This window comes from Lissotriton helveticus, chromosome 5_1, assembly GCF_964261635.1.
Source record: "Lissotriton helveticus chromosome 5_1, aLisHel1.1, whole genome shotgun sequence".
Lineage (NCBI taxonomy): Eukaryota > Metazoa > Chordata > Amphibia > Caudata > Salamandridae > Lissotriton > Lissotriton helveticus.
In genome coordinates this window covers 2,119,631,412-2,119,654,878 of record NC_136065.1, presented here as the reverse complement: position 1 = coordinate 2,119,654,878, position 23,467 = coordinate 2,119,631,412, and the positions used below count along the sequence as shown (strand labels likewise).

The 23,467-nt window shown below is 48.6% G+C and overlaps 1 protein-coding gene across 7 annotated transcripts in view; it reads left to right on the top strand.

Annotated features, from left to right (window-relative positions):
- The window catches only part of POMT1 (protein O-mannosyltransferase 1), a 68,556-nt gene that overhangs the window by 5,441 nt on the left and 39,648 nt on the right, over nucleotides 1-23,467 (top strand). For all 7 annotated transcript variants that reach the window (XR_013595137.1, XM_078646183.1, XM_078646186.1 and 4 more), the window contains exons 4-11: nucleotides 84-134; nucleotides 332-478; nucleotides 920-1,031; nucleotides 2,100-2,165; nucleotides 12,690-12,783; nucleotides 13,800-13,955; nucleotides 16,744-16,874; nucleotides 18,804-18,899. Coding sequence is in view for 6 of the 7 variants with exons in the window: in XM_078646183.1 (XP_078502309.1) it covers nucleotides 84-134; nucleotides 332-478; nucleotides 920-1,031; nucleotides 2,100-2,165; nucleotides 12,690-12,783; nucleotides 13,800-13,955; nucleotides 16,744-16,874; nucleotides 18,804-18,899 (853 nt within the window). In the remaining variant the exon portion in view is untranslated. The remainder of the gene's footprint in view (nucleotides 1-83; nucleotides 135-331; nucleotides 479-919; nucleotides 1,032-2,099; nucleotides 2,166-12,689; nucleotides 12,784-13,799; nucleotides 13,956-16,743; nucleotides 16,875-18,803; nucleotides 18,900-23,467) is intronic.

The window sequence follows — 23,467 nt, the reverse complement described above, 5'->3', positions numbered from 1 at the left end:
TTCCCAAATCGCCGTTCCCTTCTGAGCCATCAACACACTGCTTTACTTTTTGCAGTGTAGTAATAAAAATGTGCTTCTTTCAGGTTACATTGGAGGATTCGATGGGAACTTTTTGTGGAACAGAATTGGGGCAGGTAAGAAATACTTTTAATGCCACTTCTCTGCTGTGTGTTGGGTTGTGAGCTTTTGTATAGCGTATTTGTCACATTTTCAGTAGCATTTTTGAAACCTGTGCACCCCTTGATTGGATGTATAGTAAAACTGTGACTGACTTATGTGCAGCCACCACTGGTAACTACTTCCTTGTTTTTACCTTTTCTCTTGGTTGCAGAGTATGATGCCAGTGTCCCAGTCTGGTCCTTGCGACTTATTCCGGCCCTCGCCGGTGGCTTGTGTCCTGCTCTGGCTTACCAAATTGTGGTGGAAATGAACTGCACTCACTGCACAGCTCTTGGAGCAGCCCTTCTCCTCCTGTTTGGTAGGTGTAGTATTCTGCAGAGGCAATTGTAATATAAGGACATGTGAAGTGTTCTTTACTGGCTTTGAGAGCGCACACAGAGCCTGTCACTTGTGTAGTCAGTCTTTTATGTTAGGGCAGAATGAGTCCCACCTAAGGCTTATTACTAATAGACCAGGGAGGCTCTTAAAGAGCTTCGCATATGTTACGTTAACGTCTGAAATTGACAATTATGAAGCAAATCATATATCAAAGAAGCCTCTACTAATCATTATCTGTGGGATACTGCCCATTTTACACACTGGTACAAGGAGTCCTCTCAGCGCTTGATTTAAAAATAAAAATTCGTACTCACTTTTGCTGCTGTTAGTGGTTGCTCTGACCTTGCCTTTTCGTGAATCGTCAACAGCTCAGGAAATGTGCATTTAAGCCAAGTCTGTTTCTTTTTTTTCATTATCACAGAGAACTCTCTCATCACCCAGTCCCGGTTGATGCTCCTGGAATCTATTCTCATCTTCTTCGTTCTGTTGGCTGTCCTGTCCTACCTAAAATTTCACAACTGCCAACGCTGCAGGTATGACCCGCCTTCCCTTGGGGCAGTAAGCTGCAGGTGCAACTCAGATTTCCTAGAAGGGAATAAACTGCAGATACAGATATTCTTACACTAACCTCATACGCTGCAGCTATGGCCCACCTAAAACCCATGCTATCAGCTGGAGGTTCAACCCACCTTTCCTCTGGGCAGTACACTGCAGGTACAGTTATTTTTGCACTAATCTCATAAGCTGAAGCTCCATCCCACCTTACACCAGAGCGATAAGGCTGCAGGTATAGTTCTCCTTGCACTGCCCTGATAAGCCGCAGGTGCAGTTCATGAAATGCTGACCTGGAAGCCAGAGGGATAGTCAATGAAACACCTGTGCCACAAGCTGTTATCAAAACTCCCAAAGTGCTGCATTGTTAGCTGCAGGTACAACACCTTTATTGGAAGACTGCTGCTCATCTTGCACCAGTGTGATAAACCACAGGTGCAGCTAACCTTACACCAGCCTTGAAGTTGAAGGTACAAAGGTGCAGTAGGGCTCTTGTAACACTCGGTGCAGTGATGAACACTAGTCCTCAATATTGCTCCAGTGTGCTTCTGCCTTATGTATTGGCCACGTTTGAGTCAGCATCACAGCACAGCCTCCTGCAGTGCGATGTACATTCCAGGGCAGAGGCTGCTCCAATGTATCGGAAGCATTTGAACTAATGATTTTGAGCCTGGGACCTTGGTACCCTCCAGTGTATGATCTGATGTAGAACCCATTCCTTTGGCTCGCTGTGACGTGTTCGGATATACTGCTTGTGGCTTTTGGGGCTGCTTTGATTTAGATTCCAGGGATCTTGACTTCTTTCTGTTGAGTTCAGAGTGCCATCCAAAGCGGATGTTGCCCCGAGGGCTTTCAACTCTTTAATATACAGCCTAGGACTTTGGGTGCCCTATGTATAGCCCATGCCTGCTCTGGTGTGCGGCTTGTGGTTTTACAATGTACTAGTGTACTTTCTTCGCTTTGCCCCATTGTAGAAGCGAGGTCTTGAACGTCTTGGTGTTATATGTGCTGCATTATTGTAGGCTCTTATACCGTACCTTTCCTTGTAGGCCATTCTCCTTCAGCTGGTGGTTTTGGCTTCTGCTCACTGGTGTCTCCTGCTCGTGTGCAGCTGGGTAAGTTTTTTTTCTTTACAAATATAAACTCTTCCCTTATTTACCTAAAATGCCTAGTAGCCGTATCTCCATAATACTGTGGCTGCCTGGCCCAAAACGATTCGAAACAATCAGTTGTGGGTGTAAATGGAGGATATTAGGCTACATTTACAAGATGAATAACACCTCGTGTCATCCGAGACTGCTATACGAAGCTGACTCTGTATATGGTATCGCCACTAGGTGGTTATACCATGCAGAGAGCCCTAGGGTTCCTCAAAAGTGTATAGGGCTCAATGTAAAACCCAAAGTGCTCTATTTGTGGTAGTGTGGGTGAGCAGCCTTAGGCCTAACACAGAGGAGTGTAAGACATTTATTGCACAACATGACACGAGATCCACACTAATTTTAGAAAAATAAGCTTTCTTTGTACTTTATTTTAAGACCAAGATCTTCATAATAAGGTAAGTACGTTTTTAAATAGCAATACTTTTCACTTTAAAAAGTCGATACTTTGGAAAATGTCTGAGCAGTTCAGTGTTCTCCTACGGAGGTGTTATCCAATAGAGGAAAATAATAATGCAGTTATTCAGATAAGTAATACACTTACAGTTCCTGTCTTCGGGACCAAAGGTCAGCAAGGGGCAAGGGTCAGGTGAGTACCAAAACTGCATCACCAGCGGCACAGGGGCGGCAGGGTGTAGAGGATAAAATCGGAGGTTCGAGGCATGTGGGCTGCTAAATTCATATCTATTGCATAGATCGCCGCCTAGTGTTGGGTCCGGATGATTGCACATTGTTGTCCTGGAAGAGTCTTCGAAGTATCACGAGATAGGTGGCTCCTCCCCTGGACTACAGTGCGCATGGGCATCGACTCCATCCCCAGATTGTTTTTTTCCGCCATTGGGTTCGGATGTGATTTCGACGTCTCCTGTTCGGAATCGATAAAACAACTTCTTTAAGGCCAAAAGGCCTTCCTTACTTCGTCGGTATTGTTCGCGTTCGGTCTCGTGTGTACTCCAACTCTTCAAGTCGGATATCTGGGGAGTCGGGTGACTCTTCGGTCATCAAGGCCCTGTCGACGCAGCGAGACCCCGACGATACTACGATGGAACAGAGTCGTTCAAGTTCTGCCCCGTGTGCAGTTCAAAGTACCCACACATCGACGTGCATCCTGTATGCAACAAGTGCCTGTCGCCGGACCACAACGAGGCCAACTGTATGGCCTGTTCGAAATTCAGATCGAAGAAAACGATCAAGCTTCGGCGCGTGGCGCGCCTCGAGGCCCAGCGATCGGCTCCGGCACCTGTAAACATCTTCGACGACCCCGAAGCAGACGAGCAAGAGCTTCACCTGCAGATCTCACCTACGTCGGCGGAGGTCGAGGCCGACTACGGAGAACCCGTCGAGGGCCAGGACCTAGACGAAAACGTCGAGGAGGTAGGGGACGACGAGGAAGCTTATGGGGCCATGGAAGATAGCTCAGAGGAAGAGCTATACCCCGTACGTACAATTACTAAGGCTCAGGTCACGGGATCGCCACACGGCCTTACCCACGACCCTACACCTCAATCCTCGGCCCCGCCTTCTGGCCCGGCTACGGACATACCAGCGGAGCCTCCATTAACTAAATCGAAACCGAAACTAAAAACATCGAATCGAAAACAACAAAGATGGCCGACACGCCATCGAAACCGAAGACGTCTGCTACACCATCGACGCCGTCGTCTTCGGAGGCCTCAAAGCCGAAAAAGGCTGTCGAACAGGCTAAGGTACCGAAAGAGGTCAAGGAGCCAAGCTCGAAGAAGGTCGTCAAGCAGGTGTCGAGCAAGGTGGTCGAGTCGAAGTCAAAGAAGACTGTCGACACGCATTCAGCCAAGACTACCGCGTCAACAGGCAAACGCCCAGTCGAGGCGAAGTCCGCGAAGGGCACCGAGCCGAAGTCTGGAGCCCCGACGCAAAAAGAAAAAGCTGCCGATCCGAAGCCAGCGGTGTCGACGCCTAAGGCCGTGGCAGGGGACCGGAGCGCAGTTGTCAAGGGTGCGTCTGCGCCTCCGGCGACCAAAGAAAAATCGTCGACGCTCGGATCTTCCCCTGGAGGTGGACCGAGGTCATCGGTCGGATCGACAAAGCCATCCGCTTCTTTTACGAAGCAGGTCTCGGACTCCCTCAAGCGGATACGGGAAAAGGGGTTGACGTCGGAGCCGACAACGCCCTCGGTACCACAGTCGATAGCCCCACCGAAGAAGACTTCGATGCTGATACTCTATACTCTACCGCCGAAGGTGGCGCCGAAGGCCTTTGCACCTCGATCGGTGCCAAAGGACTCAGAAGGGTTGGGGCAAACGCAACTAAGTGGACGTTTCGGTCGACAACCTTCATTAGAAGAGCAGTCGGAACATTTTATCGACGCCGACACGGGAAAATTGACGCTCTACAAGCGGAAAATTACATCCCAGCCTTTGGAGTCGTTTGTAATACCTCTAAAGAAGAAGAGGCCAGCACCAGAAACACCAGAACTCGTTGAACACATTCCTCCACGACCTAGGAGGAGTCCAACACCTTCACCCACTGGCTCAGATGGAGATGAGGGTGAACAGGATGAAGAGTATAACTTTCCTGACAACACTGACCCTGATGAGCAACAAGACTCATGGATAGACTCTGGTGATCAGGGGGATCAACAAGTGGTACATGACCCACAGGTTTATGGTGTGAAAACTTCTCCAACAGAAGACTCTGCGGCATTTAATGCCTTGATTGAAAGGGCGGCTACAAACCATAAGGTGGATATGCATGCCGACCCTGTGGAAGCTGACTTTTTATTTGACACATTCTCTGCGGCAGAAAAAACTGTGAAGACACTTCCAATGCTCAAAGGGGTTCTCAAGCATGCCACAGACATTTTCAAGGAACCCACGAGAGCAAGGGTGGTAAACCCCAGAATAGAAAAGAAATACAGACCGGCACCTGGAGACCCCACTTATATACGGGGCAAGTTGCCTCTGGACTCTTTGGTGGTCTCCAATGCCCGCAAGAGGGCGAATTCACAGACAACGGGTGAAGCTCCTCCCCCAGACAAAGAGTCAAAAGTGCTGGAGGCATCGGGGAAAAGGGTGGCAGCACAAGCAGCCAACATCTGGCGCATATCTAACACACAAGCCCTGTTGGCCAGATATGATAGGGCACACTATGACACCTTAGAGCAGCTATTACAACACCTTCCAGACAAGTTTAAAGAAGGAGCTGAGATGCTGATACAGGAGGGCAAGCTCATTTCCAACGCTGCAATTAAATGTGCGCTTGATGTTGCAGATACAGCAGCAAGAGCGATAAACACTAGTGTGATGTTGAGGCGTCAAGCATGGCTCCGCATCTCAGGGTTCAAGCCAGAGATACAGACGACTATCCTCAACCAGCCCGTTAATCCAGACAGACTGTTTGGCCCGGAAGTTGACACCACCCTCGAGAAGATCAAAAAAGATACTGAGACAGCTAAATCCATGGGTGCACTTCAGTCTCAGCAATTCAGAGGGAATACTTTTCGTCGCTCAAGTACACGAGGTGTTAACAGAGGACACTTGGCACAGCAGACGCAATTCAATAGAGGAGGCGCACAGTCCTCGTACCCTAAACAGGGCAGAGGAGGTTACAGAGGAAACAGCGCCAAAGGCAGAGGCAACAACAGTTCCCGTTCCTCTGCTGCCAACAAACAGTGACTCTCTGTCACTGCCCCCCGACCATCCAACACCTGTCGGGGGGAGACTCCAACAGTTCCTGCCAGTCTGGACGTCCATCACCACAGACAGGTGGGTGAGGAAACTTATCCAGTTCGGCTATTGTTTGGAGTTGACGTCCACTCCACCCAACATACCCCCAAGACAACGTCCTATGTCAGCAGAGCACTTGCACTTATTGCAGCAAGAGGTTCTTGTGATGCTGCAAAAAGGCGCAATAGAGCTCGTGCCGGTGGAGGAAGAAGGCACAGGGGTTTATTCCCTGTACTTCTTAATCCCAAAAAAGGACGGCTCACTCAGACCCATTCTGGACCTACGCCCCCTCAACCTGTACATCCTCTCAGAACACTTTCACATGTTAACACTACAGCAGGTTCTTCCATTGTTAAACCAGGGAGACTTCCTTGCAACCTTGGACCTCAAGGATGCTTATTTTCACATACCACTCCACCCATCCCACAGAAGGTACCTCAGGTTCACCATACAAAACAGGCATTACCAGTTCAAGGTCCTACCCTTCGGAGTGACCACTGCCCCCAGAGTGTTCACAAAGTGTCTGGCGACCGTGGCGGCGCACCTCAGGAGACAGAACATACATGTCTACCCTTACCTAGACGACTGGCTCGTTCAAGCCAAGTCGGCACAGCAGTGCGCCGCAGACATGTCCCACACCATTCACCTCCTTCACAGTCTGGGGTTTTCGCTAAACTATCCAAAGTCGCACCTTCAGCCAGCCCATGTGCGGCAGTATCTGGGCGCGACAATAAATACTCTGACTGCTACAGCTCAGCCGAACCCAGTGAGGATCGACAACATCCAGTCGCTCATCCAGAGGTTCAGACCGCAACACTCACTCCCAGCGAGAGTGTTCATGCAGTTGATAGGCATGATGGCCTCCTGCATCTTCATAGTCCCGCACGCAAGGTTGCATATGCGTCCGCTCCAAGAATGCTTGGTGCATCAGTGGACACAGGCTCAAGGACAGTTGAAAGACCTAGTGTTGGTGACCGGTCGGGCATACAACTCTCTGCATTGGTGGAATCCACACAACCTGGAGTGGTGTGGCTCACTGGTTAAAGGTGGCAGACCCGGGAGCAGAGGACGGCCCGGGACCAGGGTTCAATTCCCGTTGCGGCAGGGTCTTGGACCAGTGTCAACGGACTCGATAATTCTCACCTCGGTGCCTACGCTAACTAGGGATCACACTCGGCAACTCTGGGCATTAGCTTGCCTCATCTCCACAACGGCCCCCCACATACGCCGGGGATGCCTGGTTTCACCTTGGAGATACCCAGTAGGGACCATCTCACAGGGAAAACCAGGACGGGTTCCCCAGCGGGAGTCGATTCTAGCGCTTTACAAACCCACATTCAATCAATTCAATTCAATTCATTCATTCAATTCAACCTTTGCAAGGGCCGACCGATCCAGGAGCCTGTGCCACAGATCATCATGACGACGGACGCTTCTCTCCAGGGATGGGGAGCTCATGTGCTCCACTACACGGTGCAGGGACTATGGACGACTCAGCAAAAGAAGATGCACATCAACTATCTGGAGTTGATGGCAATCTTCATGGCACTCAAGTCCTTCAAGGTACATCTGTGCAACAAAGTCGTGTTGATCCGGACGGACAACATGACAGCCATGTACTACATCCAGAAGCAGGGAGGTACGCACTCTCCACAGCTGTCTCATCTGGCTCAGAGCATGTGGAAGTGGGCCATTCAGAGGAACATCTTCCTCATGGCGGAACACCTCCCGGGCAAGGACAATCAGATGGCAGATCTGCTCAGCAGGTACAGCCATCAAGTGCACGAGTGGGAGATACATCCATCATTGCTCCGCCCGTACTTCTAGCAGTGGGGTCATCCAGAGATAGACCTGTTTGCCACAAGGGAAAACACAAAATGCCAAAGCTTTGCCGCCAGGTTCCCTCACCCACAATCGCAGGGCAATGCGATATGGATGAACTGGTCAGGCAGATTTGCGTACGCTTTTCCCCCAGCACCTCTCATTCCGCTGGTGGCAAGGAAGCTAAAGCAACACTCGATGACGCTCATCCTGGTTGCTCCAACGTGGGCACGCCAACCATGGTACACCACGTTTCTAGAACTCTCCGTGGTACCGCATCAAAGGCTGCATCTCACACCCAGGCTCTTGACGCAGAACCATGGCGACATTCAGCATCCAGATCCGCAACAGCTCAATCTGGCGATCTGGCTCCTGAGGTCTTAGAGTTTGGCTACCTTAACCTGCCTCCAGAATGCATGGACATCATCAGGGAGGCAAGGAAGCCCACTACCAGAGCTTGCTATGCTGCAAAATGGAAGCGGTTTGTCATTTATTGTACAGACCATAACATAAACCCGCTAGATGCATCCATTCCTAACATCATCTGCTATTTGTTACATCTTTACAAATGCAATCTAGCGTACGCTTCCATTCGGATACATTTATCCGCCATAGCGGCTTATCTCCAAAACAGGCAGCATCTCTCTGTTTTCAGGGTGCCTGCCATTAAAGCCTTCCTGGAGGGACTGAAACGAGTCATTCCTCCCAGAACCCCACCAGCTCCTGTGTGGAATCTCAATGTGGTCCCCACTAGACTGATGGGCCCACCCTTTGAGCCTCTACATTCATGCGAGATTCAGTTCTTAACATGGAAAGTGGCGTTTCTCATTGCTATTACATTTCTCAGACCTGTTAGTGAGCTACAGGCGCTCACAATACAAGAGCCATTTATACAAATTCACTCAAACAGGGTAGTGCTCCGCACTAACCCCAAGTTCCTTCCAAAGGTGGTGTCACAGTTTCATGTCAATCAGACAATTGAACTGCCCGCATTCTTTCCAAACCCGGAAACAGTAGCGGAAAGAATGCTCCATACGTTGGACGTCAAGAGGGCGTTGATGTACTACATTGACAGAACACAACAATTTAGAAAGACACAGCAACTTTTTGTTGCCTTCTCAGCCCAGCACAAAGGCAACCCAATTTCCAAAGCAGGAATAGCCAGGTGGATCGTTAAATGTATTCAGATTTGCTATCAGAAAGCTAAACGCACTTTAACGGTCCCCCCCAGGGCACACTCCACACGCAAGTTGGGAGCCTCCATGGCTTTCCTGGGGAACATTCCTTTGGAAGACATTTGTAGAGCAGCCACGTGGTCTACACCACACACGTTTACCAAACATTACTGTGTAGATGTGCATTCCAAGCAGCAGGCAGCCGTAGGACAGGCTGTTCTCAAAACCCTTTTTCAGACTTCTGCAGCTGGCACGGGCGGCCGCCGTTTATGGAGGGACTGCTATGTATTCTATGCAATAGATATGAATTTAGCAGCCCACATGCTCCGAACTGAATATGCTACTTACCAGTATGCATCTGTTCTTGGCATGTAGGGCTGCTAACATTCATATCGCCCACCCTCCTCCCCGGTGCCCGTAGCGGCTGCAGATAATTTCTTGCATTCAATCATTAGCATGGACATCATTTACACTATTTCACTCCATCTCTGACACAATGGCTAAAAACAATCTGGGGATGGAGTCGATGCCCATGCGCAGTGTAGTCCAGGGGAGGAGCCACCTATCTCGTGATACTTCGAAGACTCTTCCAGGACAACAATGTGCAATCATCCGGACCCAACACTAGGCGGCGATCTATGCAATAGATATGAATGTTAGCAGCCCTACATGCCAAGAACAGATGCATACTGGTAAGTAGCATATTCATTCAGCCCACTGTGGTTTAGTAGAGCCTGTTGGTGCTCAAAGCTAAACTGCTTGCAGGTAAGTAGATCGGTAGCAGGGGCCAAGCTTTGGGGGTTAGAGCAAGCACAGGGGGCCACAAAGCAGCACCAAACACACACCACCTGCGGCACAGGGGCAGCTAGGTGCAGGGTGCAATTTTAGTGTTAGGCGCTCAGTTCTTTCAACGAAGACTTTGCTCTTGACAAACAGGCTGCAGGCGTTGCACCGGAAGTTGCAGGAGGGAGACCAAGGACAGCAAAGGTAAGTAGAAATATAGAGGGGGTTGTAGAGGCACCGTAGATTCGACTCACCAAGGCACAGGGGCTTCAGGTGCAGGGTAGCCTTTAGATGTCTGAGTCTTCTTACCAGAGCCGTTCGTGGTCAGGGGGAGCCTCTGGATTCAGACTGCAGGCGTCATCGTGGAGTCCAGGACGGGTCAGCCAACGCGGAACTTGAGATCAGGATCACTGGGGAATCTCTTCTGGGTTGGTGGGCCACTTGGACAAGGGGGAGGGGTCGGGTGCAGAGTGGGCAGGACTCACGGATCCACAGGGCACCGGAGTCCTTTGTGTTGGTTTCTAGGGGACAGAACCGCTGTCCTCTGGAGTTCAGGGCTTTTTCAAAATTCAGCCAGTCTTTCTTGGGTTTTTGGAAGTTGCTGGCTGCAGGACAGGAGTCATCCTCTTGCAGGGTATGGGAGCTGGAGACAGGCTGGTAGGGCTGGGGCCAAGTCAGTCATCGTCTTCAGAGTTCGCTGCCCTGCATCATCTTCGCCCTTCTTTTTAGGTTGCAGGTACCTAACTTCTAGGTCTGTGGGGAGCCACCTAAGTACTATATTTAGGGGGCGTTTTAGGGGAGTAGTAGGTAGGGCCATTGGGCACCTTACCTGAGGTGACTACACCCACTATTATGCCACCCTCCTGTGGGGGGGGTAGGGGTTGACCAAGCCCTGATTGGAGGAGTGCTCTCATCTTTAAGATGGAGGGGACTGAAAAGTGTGCTTAACTTTGCCACTTTCACCTGAAGGGTGGAGTTGGCAAAGGTGGCTCTCCTCCCTGGCCTTTCTACGTTTTCCCTGCTGGTTTTCCTGCCCAAAGTGGGGGTGTCAACAGTGGGCTGCCATCTGCTGCTAGCAGCAGAGGCTGGGTTTCGCCTTACAGAGGCGACATGCCTTTGAAGGTTCCCCTTTGAGCACTGACCCATCCTGGGGGTGGAGGCATGACACCTCTGCCCAGGATGTGCATTGTTTCTGGTCCCAGAGAGCAGAGGCTCTCCATCCAGGGGTCCAGAAACATGTCTGTGTGTGACAGGCTGCCTAAAGCCAGTCAGTGCCCACACCACGCTCTGTAGGTTTTCAGGGAGCAACTTTGAGGTGCCCTCTGAGTACATGTTAAATCCACACTGATGCCAGTGCTGGGTGTATTGTATTATGAAGAGTAGTTTGGTACCAAAACACTACTGTGTTCAGTGAAGCCATCATGGTGCTGTGGAACTCGAGTTGTCGATTTTCCAGCCCATGTATTCTCCATGTCTTTTCTGGCACTTGCAATAGTTAGGAATAGAGCACAATATTGTAGGGGCATATCTGCTCATGCAAATATGCCCACATCTGGGATTTGGTGCACCCTGCCTTAGGGCTGGTAAGGCCTGCTAGAGGGTGACTTACCTGTATCCTAGGCAGTGATAGCTGACACACACGTAGTGTGCCCTGTCAACCTTGTTATTTTGTGTGGGCCAGGCATTCTGCAGTGGTTATCTGCATGGACTAGGTGAGGGGTGCCTAGGGGACCCTCTTCAGTCCCCATGCCCTTGGTACCTAGGTACCTTTTACCAGGGCCTGACAGGGGGCCTGAATGGCCAATTGGGGAATGGTGTTTAGGGAGGAAACACTGGCACAAGGGACCTGATTGGCAAGTACCCTGCGCACTACAGTTGAAACCACATCAATGTCCAGACAAAAAGTTGGGGGACTAGCCATGTCAAAATAGGCACTTTCCCACCTGTTATGCACCCTATGAATCTTAGCCTGCCCTGGTATGCATCCTATTAATTTTAACACATTTTACTATGGACTTAACGAATCTTAACAAGCCCTCCAAGAATTTCACACCCATGTATGCACTTTATAAATCTCAATGTGCCCTAGTTTACCCAAAATGACTCTTAACGTGTGCCAAAATGCACCCTATACATCAAAGCAAACGTCAGCAGATTGGGTTAAATGAGTCGGCAACAGAGTTAGAAAAACATCTTCCTGAAGTCTGAGATGTGGCAAGACGAGGCCCAGTCACTGAGTAGTTACCACCACCATTAAGAAGACACAGGGTATTCAAATTAGTTACTACTTCTTCCCCATTCACCCTGCCCATGTTCAAGAAAGAACCCATGGGAGGCAGTAATGTGGGCAATAAGGTCAAGAGTTTATAACTGCAGGCTCCTTCTGAATGTATAATACATGCTGCGCTTGCAGAAGCTCAAAAACAAATCTTAGATGCATGGACTTGAGGGCAGTTCTACAAAGAAATATGAGAACAGATAAAATAATTCACTTGTGAGTTTAAAAGCCGGTCAAGGAAACGCGTGCAAACTAAGAGACTGATAGCGGGGTGGCTGCAGTTCTCTTAGCGTATAATTGTTAAGGCTGATGCAAACAAATCCTGAGCTCCTTGAAACTCGTTGTCTCTCAATTCTGAAGGAGGTTTGGACTTTGAAGCTATTCACGTTCAGTTAAAAAAATTCAGGCAAAAGGGGGGGGGAGAGTAACCTTTGCCACATATACCATTTATTTTCCTGGCCTCTAAGCTGTGGAATGCTCTTCTACTTGACTTGAGATATATCCAGTCCATTTTCAGAAAGAGCTTAAAAACATTACTCTTCGACTACTGCCTAAATGTCATTTAGACTCTCTGCTGCTAAGAATCCTGTGGGTGATATTTCCACTAGCTCCCGGATGCCGCCTCTGTGGTAGCTGTGCTGTTTACAAATGTATTGTGTTGCATTGTATTGTATGCATGGCCAGGTATTCTCAGCGTCTGCGTCTGCTTCCATTGCAGGGTGAAATATATGGGCCTCTTCACCTACGTTTTGCTCTTGGTCTTGGCTGGGTTCCACATGTGGCATCTTGTGGGTGACAAAGCCTTATCTAACGTAAGTATCCCTGGAGGAGCTGGGAGAAACCGCAGCCCTTGATTGGAAAACAGTATGTTTGTTCTTAAATGTCTACCACTGTTTAAAGAAAAACTCCTAACATTCTACATACCCCCCAGTATTTGAGACACCCCAGCTCTATCATCCTGACTTGAGGGAGTTCTGTCCCGTCATATGGTATGCTATGGTATTGGTATTTCTGTATCGTTTACTACCCCTGTCGAGGTCCTGAAGCGCTTAGCAGACCAGGAAGCCAGTATTAGTGGTTTAGTGAAGCATTGGGTTATCATTAGTCATGCTGTTTCTTTTCAGCGTTACAGGTTTTGTAATATATGCAGATTTCATGCGCCTTCGATGATGGATGCTAATTGTTATGTAATCTGATTATGGGACTGCTTCCTACTAACAAAATAACGATGGATTAAACCCAAATGTGTGACTGGGGGTGAATGTTTTGCCATTGTGCAACATTTTGTCCATCATCTTGTGTGTTTTCCTACTATATCAGCAGCATGATGAGTAGGCATCAGAGTATCTCCCTTTTAGTTTTGTGTCCAGATGTTTTTCCTACCAGAGATTAGATTTTCCATTTTGGCTCTGGATTAGAATATTATCACTGATTAAATATGGAGCACATTTCCCAGATTTATAAAATGGGATTTTAGTTCTGGTCCGGAGTATATGGGTTTGTTCGTTAGGAAAGTTACTGTCTGTATGTTTTGGTGGGGTTCATCTTCCTAAGAGGGTTAATTTGCCTAAAATCCCTTTGACCATTTCTGTCCAGCACAGTGTCGTTTAATAGAGTACGTAACACCAGCACGTGTCCCACTACTGAAGACTATCGCTTGTGTCACGTGATACAGCAGAGGTGAGCAAGATGAGGCAAAATGACCAGGATGACAAAGTGGTTAAATGTTGAAGCGGAGTTAGAAATCCAGGTGCCCTTGGGAACAGTCAGCCATGTAACTAACATTATCACCAGGCTCCCTCTGCCACTGTCTTTCCTGTTTCCTCAGATTACTGTACTGTGCCACGCGCTGGCCCGCGCTGGGGCTCTGCTGGTGACCCCCATCATTCTCTACCTGTGCATCTTCTACGTCCACCTGTCGCTGCTGTGCCGCTCAGGACCTCATGACCAGATTATGAGTAGTGCTTTCCAAGCCAGCCTGGAGGTAAGGAATATATTGGCCCCTGTAGAAGAAAGACTGGTGTTCCTCGAGCATTGGGTACATTGAGGCCGCCTTCTTCACTGCTGTGATGCAGTGTCTGGTGAAGATTTGTTTGATTGTTATTTTTTTTTTTTTATGTTTTTATTCAAAACAATCTTCACATTGGCAAACGTGACAGGTAGCAAATAGTCATTTCACATTGATGCAGTTATATTTGTTTAGGCAAACATTTCTTATCATAACAGTAGTACATTATATCATTCTTATCAGCTTTGTAATTCCACATTTCTTTCTCTATCCTCACGAGCCCCTCTAACTCATCATCTGAGTTGTCTATGTCAGACTCCGGTAGCGGGTCACATACGTCCATATTCTATTCCATTTTCGCGGGCTACCCCTGGCTGCGTATACTGTGCGTTCCGTGATCATAGTAAGATCCATGTTCCTACACCAGGTTGTCAGTGTGGGCAGGTCTGTCGCACCCCATTTCTGCGCTATATCCCTTTTAGCAATCATGAGGCCTAACGTGACCCAGGTGTGTCCATGGCGGGTGAGATCATTAGGATCCCATACATTTCAGAGACATTTTCGTGGTTCGAGCAGAAGGGAAACTTTCAGTGTTTGTGATACTGTGCGTAACACCTGACGCCAATACTCTACTATCGCTGGACACTCCCACATGGTGTGGAAAAAGGTACCTTCCTCCCCGCACCCTCGAAGGGTTGCTTGTTATTTTAAAGTCCTGGTCAATGGAAAATTATGTTGCCAGACAGATCTTCTGATGCTCCCTAGAGGGCTGACAGACCCATGCATGCCCTGCTGCTGGTACATAAAGGTCAGGCTGTTTGTCTGTCCTTACTACCCAGTCACACCTTTATCCCTACGCTCAACAGGGCAGAGCAACGCGTGCCATTTGCTGCCTCTGAAAAATCAGGCAGGTGCCGTTATTACTGAAACTGAACAGTGGTTCCTGTGATATAATCAGGGAACAACAATCACGTAGAAAATGTTTGAGTGCTAACGACAAGTCACATTACTGTGTAATGTAACACAGACATGCAACATTTAGGAAAGCAACATTTCTAAAAAAAATACATGAGTCTCAGTACACTTAACTGTAATATTTTATTTAACCGCATGCGCGCTAGCGGGTTTTCCCGCTGTGCGCTGAATTTTGAAAAACGCGCGGTTTGTGACAAAGCCAGCTCGTCATCCGCATAGCGCAGGTAACGCCCATGACGAGCTGGCTTTGTCATCCGCGTTGAAGGGGTTAAAGAGTGCTATAAATGCTAAACAGTAACAGGTTGTTGGTGTAAAAATAAGTGTATGTTGCTCATGGTGGTTCACACAAGAGACAGATGAAAACTGTGAAAGTTGTATATGTCTTGTTTTCAGATAACAAAACAGAAAATGAGCAAATCTATTTTAGTTCATTTGGAGCAAAGCCGAATACGTTTTGACTCGGAGGGAAATAAGGTTCATCATCAGGAAATGATATTTGGAATGAAAAAAAAGACCAACTGGGCAGAAGAAAATGAGGGGAAATGAGTAGGCCAGAAGGCCAGAGGAATCCATCAAGGCAGGCAAGGCTTGTCCCTTACATAGAGGAAGAGCCTAAAGCAGAAAACTAAGGAGAGCGAAGTGGATGGTTGGGAAAAACAAGCGTGCCCACGAGTGATAGTGAGGTACATTAGAAGAGGGTTACTTACAGTAATGCGTAAAGCCTACAATGGCCAAAAAGTTAGCACTGCACCAAGGGAAGAATGGTACAAGGTGCCCCGGACTAGGGCGTACCAAATGTGATCAGTAGGATGAGAATCTAGCTCTTCTGAATCTCTCTTCTGGACAGAGACCCACACGAGAAAAGGCGTCAACCAGGGGCCCAGGGTAGGCATAATATTGCAAGATATTAACCTGATTGTCAACTTCAGGACTGACTGTTCTTACTGGTGAAACTGAGCTCTATGACCATCCTGGTGCTTCCTACTGGGGAGGGGCATGTGCTTGCCCTGCCTGCTGGCCCTTAAAAGTATGACAGATGCCTTCTGCTCTTAGTGGTCAGGCTGAGCTGTATCTCCACCCTGCTGTTCCCTAAAGGACTGAGAAACATGTGCATACCTTCTCTGTTACCCATTAGAGGTCTGATATAGGCCTTCTGTTCCTAGTGGTCAGGCTGAACTGTATGCCCACCCTGCTGTTCCCTAAAGGACTAAGAGACATGTGCATACCTTCCCTATTACATGTTAGAGGTCTGATATAGGCCTTCTGTTCCTAGTGGTCAGGCAGATGTATGTCCAGCCTGCTGGCCGTTACAGGCCAAACAGACCAGCAAGTTGAATTGTAAGTCTAATGTGCTGATGTGTAATGTTTTAGGGATATATTTATGTTGATTCTGGCACTTTAATTTGGAGTCTGTTTTGGAAGGAATATTTTTTTTGTGTCTGTTTTCACACTGAACCCAATCAACCACAGAGTGCAGCACAACACATTTCTACTCTACTGTTTCCTATATATCACATTTGCCTTTCGAATGTAGCCCTTTGTACAATGCTTAAACTCATTCTACGTACACTTGGCTGTGTCTAACCTGCTATCAGCACACATGACTGAGGCAATCCCATGTCAGACTTTTGACAGCGTGTTTGGACAGGGCCTGAAGGGGTGCTATCATATACTGAGCACTCTTCACTTCTTGAGTATGATTCTATTTTAACTGTGAAGTTTGCAACGCTTGGAAGATGACCAGACATTTCTTAGAGCTGGTAGATATCTGTTTTCTGTGTTTGTGCAGGGAGGATTGGCACGGATCACACATGGTCAGCCATTGGAGGTGGCATATGGGTCACAGGTCACCGTAAGGAGCGTGATGAGCAAACCAGTGCCATGCTGGCTGCACTCCCACAAGAACACCTACCCAATCAGGTGAGGGTATCTGCATGCTTAAAGCAACACCTATGCTGTAATAGGAGAGGGGGGACTCCCACAAGAACACCTACCCTATCAGGTGAGGGTACCTGCTCTCTTAAAGCAACACCTATGCTGTAATAGGAGAGGGGCCCACAAGAACACCCATGCTGTCTCTTCAACCTTCTACACTACATGATATTAATCAGGCAATAAAGAAATTACTTACTTACTTACACTACATGAGTCTTTTTGAAAATATTTAAGGGCCTTTATTCCTGGTTTTACTCGTTAATACCCAATTTATAATTGGTGAAGTGGGTAATATATTTTGCTACTAGTCGTGCATCTACTCCAGGTGAAGTCTGTTTACCTAGTTTGTATCAATGTTTACAGCAGGCGGATGCTCTTATCGTACACAATGTTAGACCATAATTGTCAAAGTACATATTCTTTCTGTTACCATCGTATTGACAAAGAAACTAGGGATATGAAAACATATGAGCGAACAATACACATTTTAATTCAGTGAATAGTTGGTCAAAGTTTCTCCTCGTTGATTTACAGCCAGCACATGTTACACCCAGTAGTGTGGCACAGGCCCCCGGCTCCATCAAGGCTGTAGATTAAATAAGGAAGAAAAGATACAAGGGAAACAATTATACATCACATTATTTCCGAGGACAGGTGTGAAGGCACCCACTGATCTGCAGCCCATATGATATTTTTTTTTAATTTTATGCTGTTGTTTGATGCATATATGGAATGGGTGGGGCAATTGGTTTAGTGTAAACAAACATACATATTTTTTGCTGAAATTTGAAAAAAATCCTGCTCTAATTGTGTATAGTTTGTGCTTCTAGGCGCAGCTTGTGCTTAACTAGGTTTTAATATTTATAAAGGCGAACCTTCCTTCATAATGAGGGATTAAATGTTTTGGAGTTTCCGCGAATGGTAGGAGTATGTATAGATGGGTCCTGTGTGTTGATGATGTTGCAGGTTACACCATGCCACTACGGGGCGAAACACTTGTTAGCCATACACCCGAACATGGAAACTTTGACCATCTGTTGTCTGAATTAGAATGTGTGTCATTCACGCCTATGTTTTCCTGTCTTTATATTCTTTGTCAATAATATGAAGCTAACATTATTGTCTAACATTTCATATGGTATGTGCTTCCACCTGCTACAATGAGTCAGTTTATTTCTTGGGGTGCCATTAGATCCCTGCCTAGATCTGATGGTGCTCAGAATAATCCACCCCCCATAACTCTCTGCTCCGCTAACAGAACTGTATTACAGAGCATGAGGTTACCAGCATTCAAGTGAGACCCAAGCCATAGATGCACCAATGATCATTGATGAAATAAGGCTTCCCAGGTTTGATTTATCCTACATGGGAAGGTGTAAGGCCTTCCTGGTATCCGCTTGTGTGCACTGGGCAAGGACCTTGCTCCCCTAATGCTTGGCATGATTGTCTTATTGAGCAGCCTCCTTCTGGCCATTGCGCTGATATTTGGAGTCAGTGGGTGTAACTCGGTTGCTTTGCTCCTGAACCTTGTGCTCGATACAATGGAAGGGGGAGACCGAATATCTGAAATTAAAATACTGTGGGACAAAATTTTGTGTCCAGAATATCGAGGACAAAAATATTGTGGAGGTAAGTTTGTATAGATAAGTAAAGTTCACTTATAGATAACTCCACATATATGTACCTGTACCCTGGCTAGATAAAGCGATCTATATCTTCAAGGTACGTAGATGTGGAGTTGATAGTAAATCTATAGTTACCTATTTGCATTAACCTTCTCGGTATTTTGGTCCTTGATACTTTGACACAATATTCTGTCCACATGATCTTTTTGCTTCCAATATTCTGTCATTGATCAGAAGTTGGTGCCCCGGCAAAATTATCACTGTTTATGGTTTTTACGTATCTGTGCAGGTATGAAGATGGCCGAGGCAGCTCTCACCAGCAGCAGGTGACGTGTTACCCCTACAAGGATGTCAACAACTGGTGGATCATAAAGGACCCAAACACGTGAGTATGGAGAACGGCCAAGGACGTGCAGAGTTGTATTCTATCAGAGCATTCTGGGCAGCAGGTCTCGGGGTAGCATTCTGCAAAATCGCACTGATCAGGAGGGGGCACAGTGGGATTCAGCCAGAGAGCACTGAGCAGGAGGGGGCCAGGTGGGATTCAGCCAGAGAGCACGGAGCAGGAGGGGGCCAGGTGGGATTCCTCCAAAAAACCATGCCAAGAAGGAGCCATGGTGGGATTCTAACTGACTCCCCAAGCAGAAGGGAGTGCGAATCTACCAGAGTGCTTTGAGAAGGAGTTAGTAGATGCGATTCTACGAGTGTGGCTTAAGATGGAGACACTTAAAGATTCTACAAGAGTACTCTTGACCGCAGGCAGTGGGTGGAATTCTCTCAAAGTGCCATTCCAGGAGGTGGCACGGGGATTCTACCAGTGTACCCTGAACGGACGGGAGTGGAGTGAGATTGCAGTTCAGGCACTAGTTATTTCTAGGATAGAGTACGGATGCTCTACTCTCTCCGGACTACCCAAGATCTCAACCGCTCCCCTAAATGCTTGTCTCAACGCAGCCGCAAGACTCCTAACAGGGTACAAAATGTTTTTACCACATCTCTCCGCACCTCAAAGCGCTGAACTGGCTCCCGTACAAAGCCAGAATACAGCTCAAATTGGCATGTATCACACACAAAGCACTACACTGTAACTCTCTAGTGTATCCCGCCCAGAAAATCAAGGTCTCCGGAGGAAACAGGCACTCCCGGTCTGCCAGGGCTTTTGTTCTGAAACCTCCCCTCTTCCGGAAGAAGAAAACATACATCAGAGCCTTCTCTGGGGCCGCACCCAGAATCTGGACCTCGCTGCCGCCCTACATCAGAAGAATACCGTGCTTGGCTAGATTAAAATAGAAAGCAAAGACCTTCCCAGTGGGCAAATCCCTTCCTTAACACACTCGCGCTTATACAGCTTTGCTGCCTAACGACATCCTCTCTTCTTCACCTCTACTTATGTATGCAATCTGGACTTCCTTGGTGTAGCCTATGCAGTGTCTTGTACCATGGCTGTTGGTATTTCCTTCTACCTCATTCATACCTCACTGTTCACTTTATGGGCAGGAGTCTAGTGCTGAACAATCTGTCTCTGCTCCCTCTAATGTTTGTTTTTCCCCGTTAAATTGTACCCATGTTTCCTATTCCCTCTCATTGCATTACCCTGCTTCTGCAGGCAAAACGCTGTTCATGATTTCGTCTGTCTTGAATTAGTTTGTAAACATATTGCATCGCTCTGTAAAGTTCTCTGATACCCAAACGGGTCACGTTCACGCTCTATAAAACACTAAATAAATAAATTAAAATTCCACCAGAGTACCCTGAACAGAAGGGAGTGGAGTGGGATTCTACCAGAGTACCCTGAACAGAAGGGAGTGGAGTGGGATTCTACCAGAGTACCCTGAACAGAAGGGGGTGGAGTGGGATTCCACCAGAGTACCCTGAACAGAAGGCAGTGGAGTGGGATTCCACCAGAGTACCCTGAACAGAAGGGGGTGGAGTGGGATTCCAACAGAGTACCCTGAACAGAAGGCAGTGGAGTGGGATTCCACCAGAGTACCCTGAACAGAAGGGGGTGGAGTGGGATTCCACCAGAGTACCCTGAACAGAAGGGGGTGGAGTGGGATTCCAACAGAGTACCCTGAACAGAAGGCAGTGGAGTGGGATTCCACCAGAGTACCCTGAACAGAAGGGGTGGAGTGGGATTCCAACAGAGTACCCTGAACAGAAGGCAGTGGAGTGGGATTCCACCAGAGTACCCTGAACAGTAGGGAGTTGAGTGGGATTCTACCAGAGTACCCTGAACAGAACAGAAGGGAGTGGAGTGGGATTAACCAGAGTACCCTGAACAGAAGGGAGTGGAGTGGGATTCCACCAGAGTACCCTGAACAGAAGGCAGTGGAGTGGGATTCCACCAGAGTACCCTGAACAGAAGGGAGTGGAGTGGGATTCCACCAGAGTACCCTGAACAGAAGGGAGTGGAGTGGGATCCCACCAGAGTACCCTGAACAGAAGGGGGTGGAGTGGGATTCCACCAGAGTACCCTGAACAGAAGGGGGTGGAGTGGGATTCCACCAGAGTACCCTGAACAGAAGGGAGTGGAGTGGGATTCCACCAGAGTACCCTGAACTGAAGGGAGTGGAGTGGGATTCCACCAGAGTACCCTGAACAGAAGGGAGTTGAGTGGGATTCTACCAGAGTACCCTGAACAGAAGGGAGTGGAGTGGGATTCCACCAGAGTACCCTGAAAAGAAGGGGGTGGAGTGGGATTCCACCAGAGTACCCTGAACTGAAGGGGGTGGAGTGGGATTCCACCAGAGTACCCTGAACAGAAGGGAGTTGAGTGGGATTCTACCAGAGTACCCTGAACAGAAGGGAGTGGAGTGGGATTCTACCAGAGTACCCTGAAAAGAAGGGGGTGGAGTGGGATTCCACCAGAGTACCCTGAACAGAAGGGGGTGGAGTGGGATTCCACCAGAGTACCCTGAACAGAAGGGAGTGGAGTGGGATTCCACCAGAGTACCCTGAACAGAAGGGAGTGGAGTGGGATTCTACCAGAGTACCCTGAACAGAAGGGAGTGGAGTGGGATTCCACCAGAGTACCCTGAAAAGAAGGGGGTGGAGTGGGATTCCACCAGAGTACCCTGAACAGAAGGGGGTGGAGTGGGATTCTACCAGAGTACCCTGAACAGAAGGGGGTGGAGTGGGATTCCACCAGAGTACCCTGAACAGAAGGGGGTGGAGTGGGATTCCACCAGAGTACCCTGAACAGAAGGGGGTGGAGTGGGATTCCACCAGAGTACCCTGAACAGAAGGCAGTGGAGTGGGATTCCACCAGAGTACCCTGAACAGAAGGGGTGGAGTGGAGTGGGATTCCAACAGAGTACCCTGAACAGAAGGCAGTGGAGTGGGATTCCACCAGAGTACCCTGAACAGAAGGGGGTGGAGTGGGATTCCAACAGAGTACCCTGAACAGAAGGCAGTGGAGTGGGATTCCACCAGAGTACCCTGAACAGAAGGGGGTGGAGTGGGATTCCACCAGAGTACCCTGAACAGAAGGGGGTGGAGTGGGATTCCAACAGAGTACCCTGAACAGAAGGCAGTGGAGTGGGATTCCACCAGAGTACCCTGAACAGAAGGGGTGGAGTGGGATTCCAACAGAGTACCCTGAACAGAAGGCAGTGGAGTGGGATTCCACCAGAGTACCCTGAACAGTAGGGAGTTGAGTGGGATTCTACCAGAGTACCCTGAACAGAACAGAAGGGAGTGGAGTGGGATTAACCAGAGTACCCTGAACAGAAGGGAGTGGAGTGGGATTCCACCAGAGTACCCTGAACAGAAGGCAGTGGAGTGGGATTCCACCAGAGTACCCTGAACAGAAGGGGGTGGAGTGGGATTCCACCAGAGTACCCTGAACAGAAGGGGTGGAGTGGGATTCCACCAGAGTACCCTGAACAGAAGGGGGTGGAGTGGGATTCCACCAGAGTACCCTGAACAGAAGGCAGTGGAGTGGGATTCCACCAGAGTACCCTGAACAGAAGGCAGTGGAGTGGGATTCCACCAGAGTACCCTGAACAGTAGGGAGTTGAGTGGGATTCTACCAGAGTACCCTGAACAGAACAGAAGGGAGTGGAGTGGGATTAACCAGAGTACCCTGAACAGAAGGGAGTGGAGTGGGATTCCACCAGAGTACCCTGAACAGAAGGCAGTGGAGTGGGATTCCACCAGAGTACCCTGAACAGAAGGGAGTGGAGTGGGATTCCACCAGAGTACCCTGAACAGAAGGGAGTGGAGTGGGATCCCACCAGAGTACCCTGAACAGAAGGGGGTGGAGTGGGATTCCACCAGAGTACCCTGAACAGAAGGGGGTGGAGTGGGATTCCACCAGAGTACCCTGAACAGAAGGGAGTGGAGTGGGATTCCACCAGAGTACCCTGAACTGAAGGGAGTGGAGTGGGATTCCACCAGAGTACCCTGAACAGAAGGGAGTTGAGTGGGATTCTACCAGAGTACCCTGAACAGAAGGGAGTGGAGTGGGATTCCACCAGAGTACCCTGAAAAGAAGGGGGTGGAGTGGGATTCCACCAGAGTACCCTGAACTGAAGGGGGTGGAGTGGGATTCCACCAGAGTACCCTGAACAGAAGGGAGTTGAGTGGGATTCTACCAGAGTACCCTGAACAGAAGGGAGTGGAGTGGGATTCTACCAGAGTACCCTGAAAAGAAGGGGGTGGAGTGGGATTCCACCAGAGTACCCTGAACAGAAGGGGGTGGAGTGGGATTCCACCAGAGTACCCTGAACAGAAGGGAGTGGAGTGGGATTCCACCAGAGTACCCTGAACAGAAGGGAGTGGAGTGGGATTCTACCAGAGTACCCTGAACAGAAGGGAGTGGAGTGGGATTCCACCAGAGTACCCTGAAAAGAAGGGGGTGGAGTGGGATTCCACCAGAGTACCCTGAACAGAAGGGGGTGGAGTGGGATTCTACCAGAGTACCCTGAACAGAAGGGGGTGGAGTGGGATTCC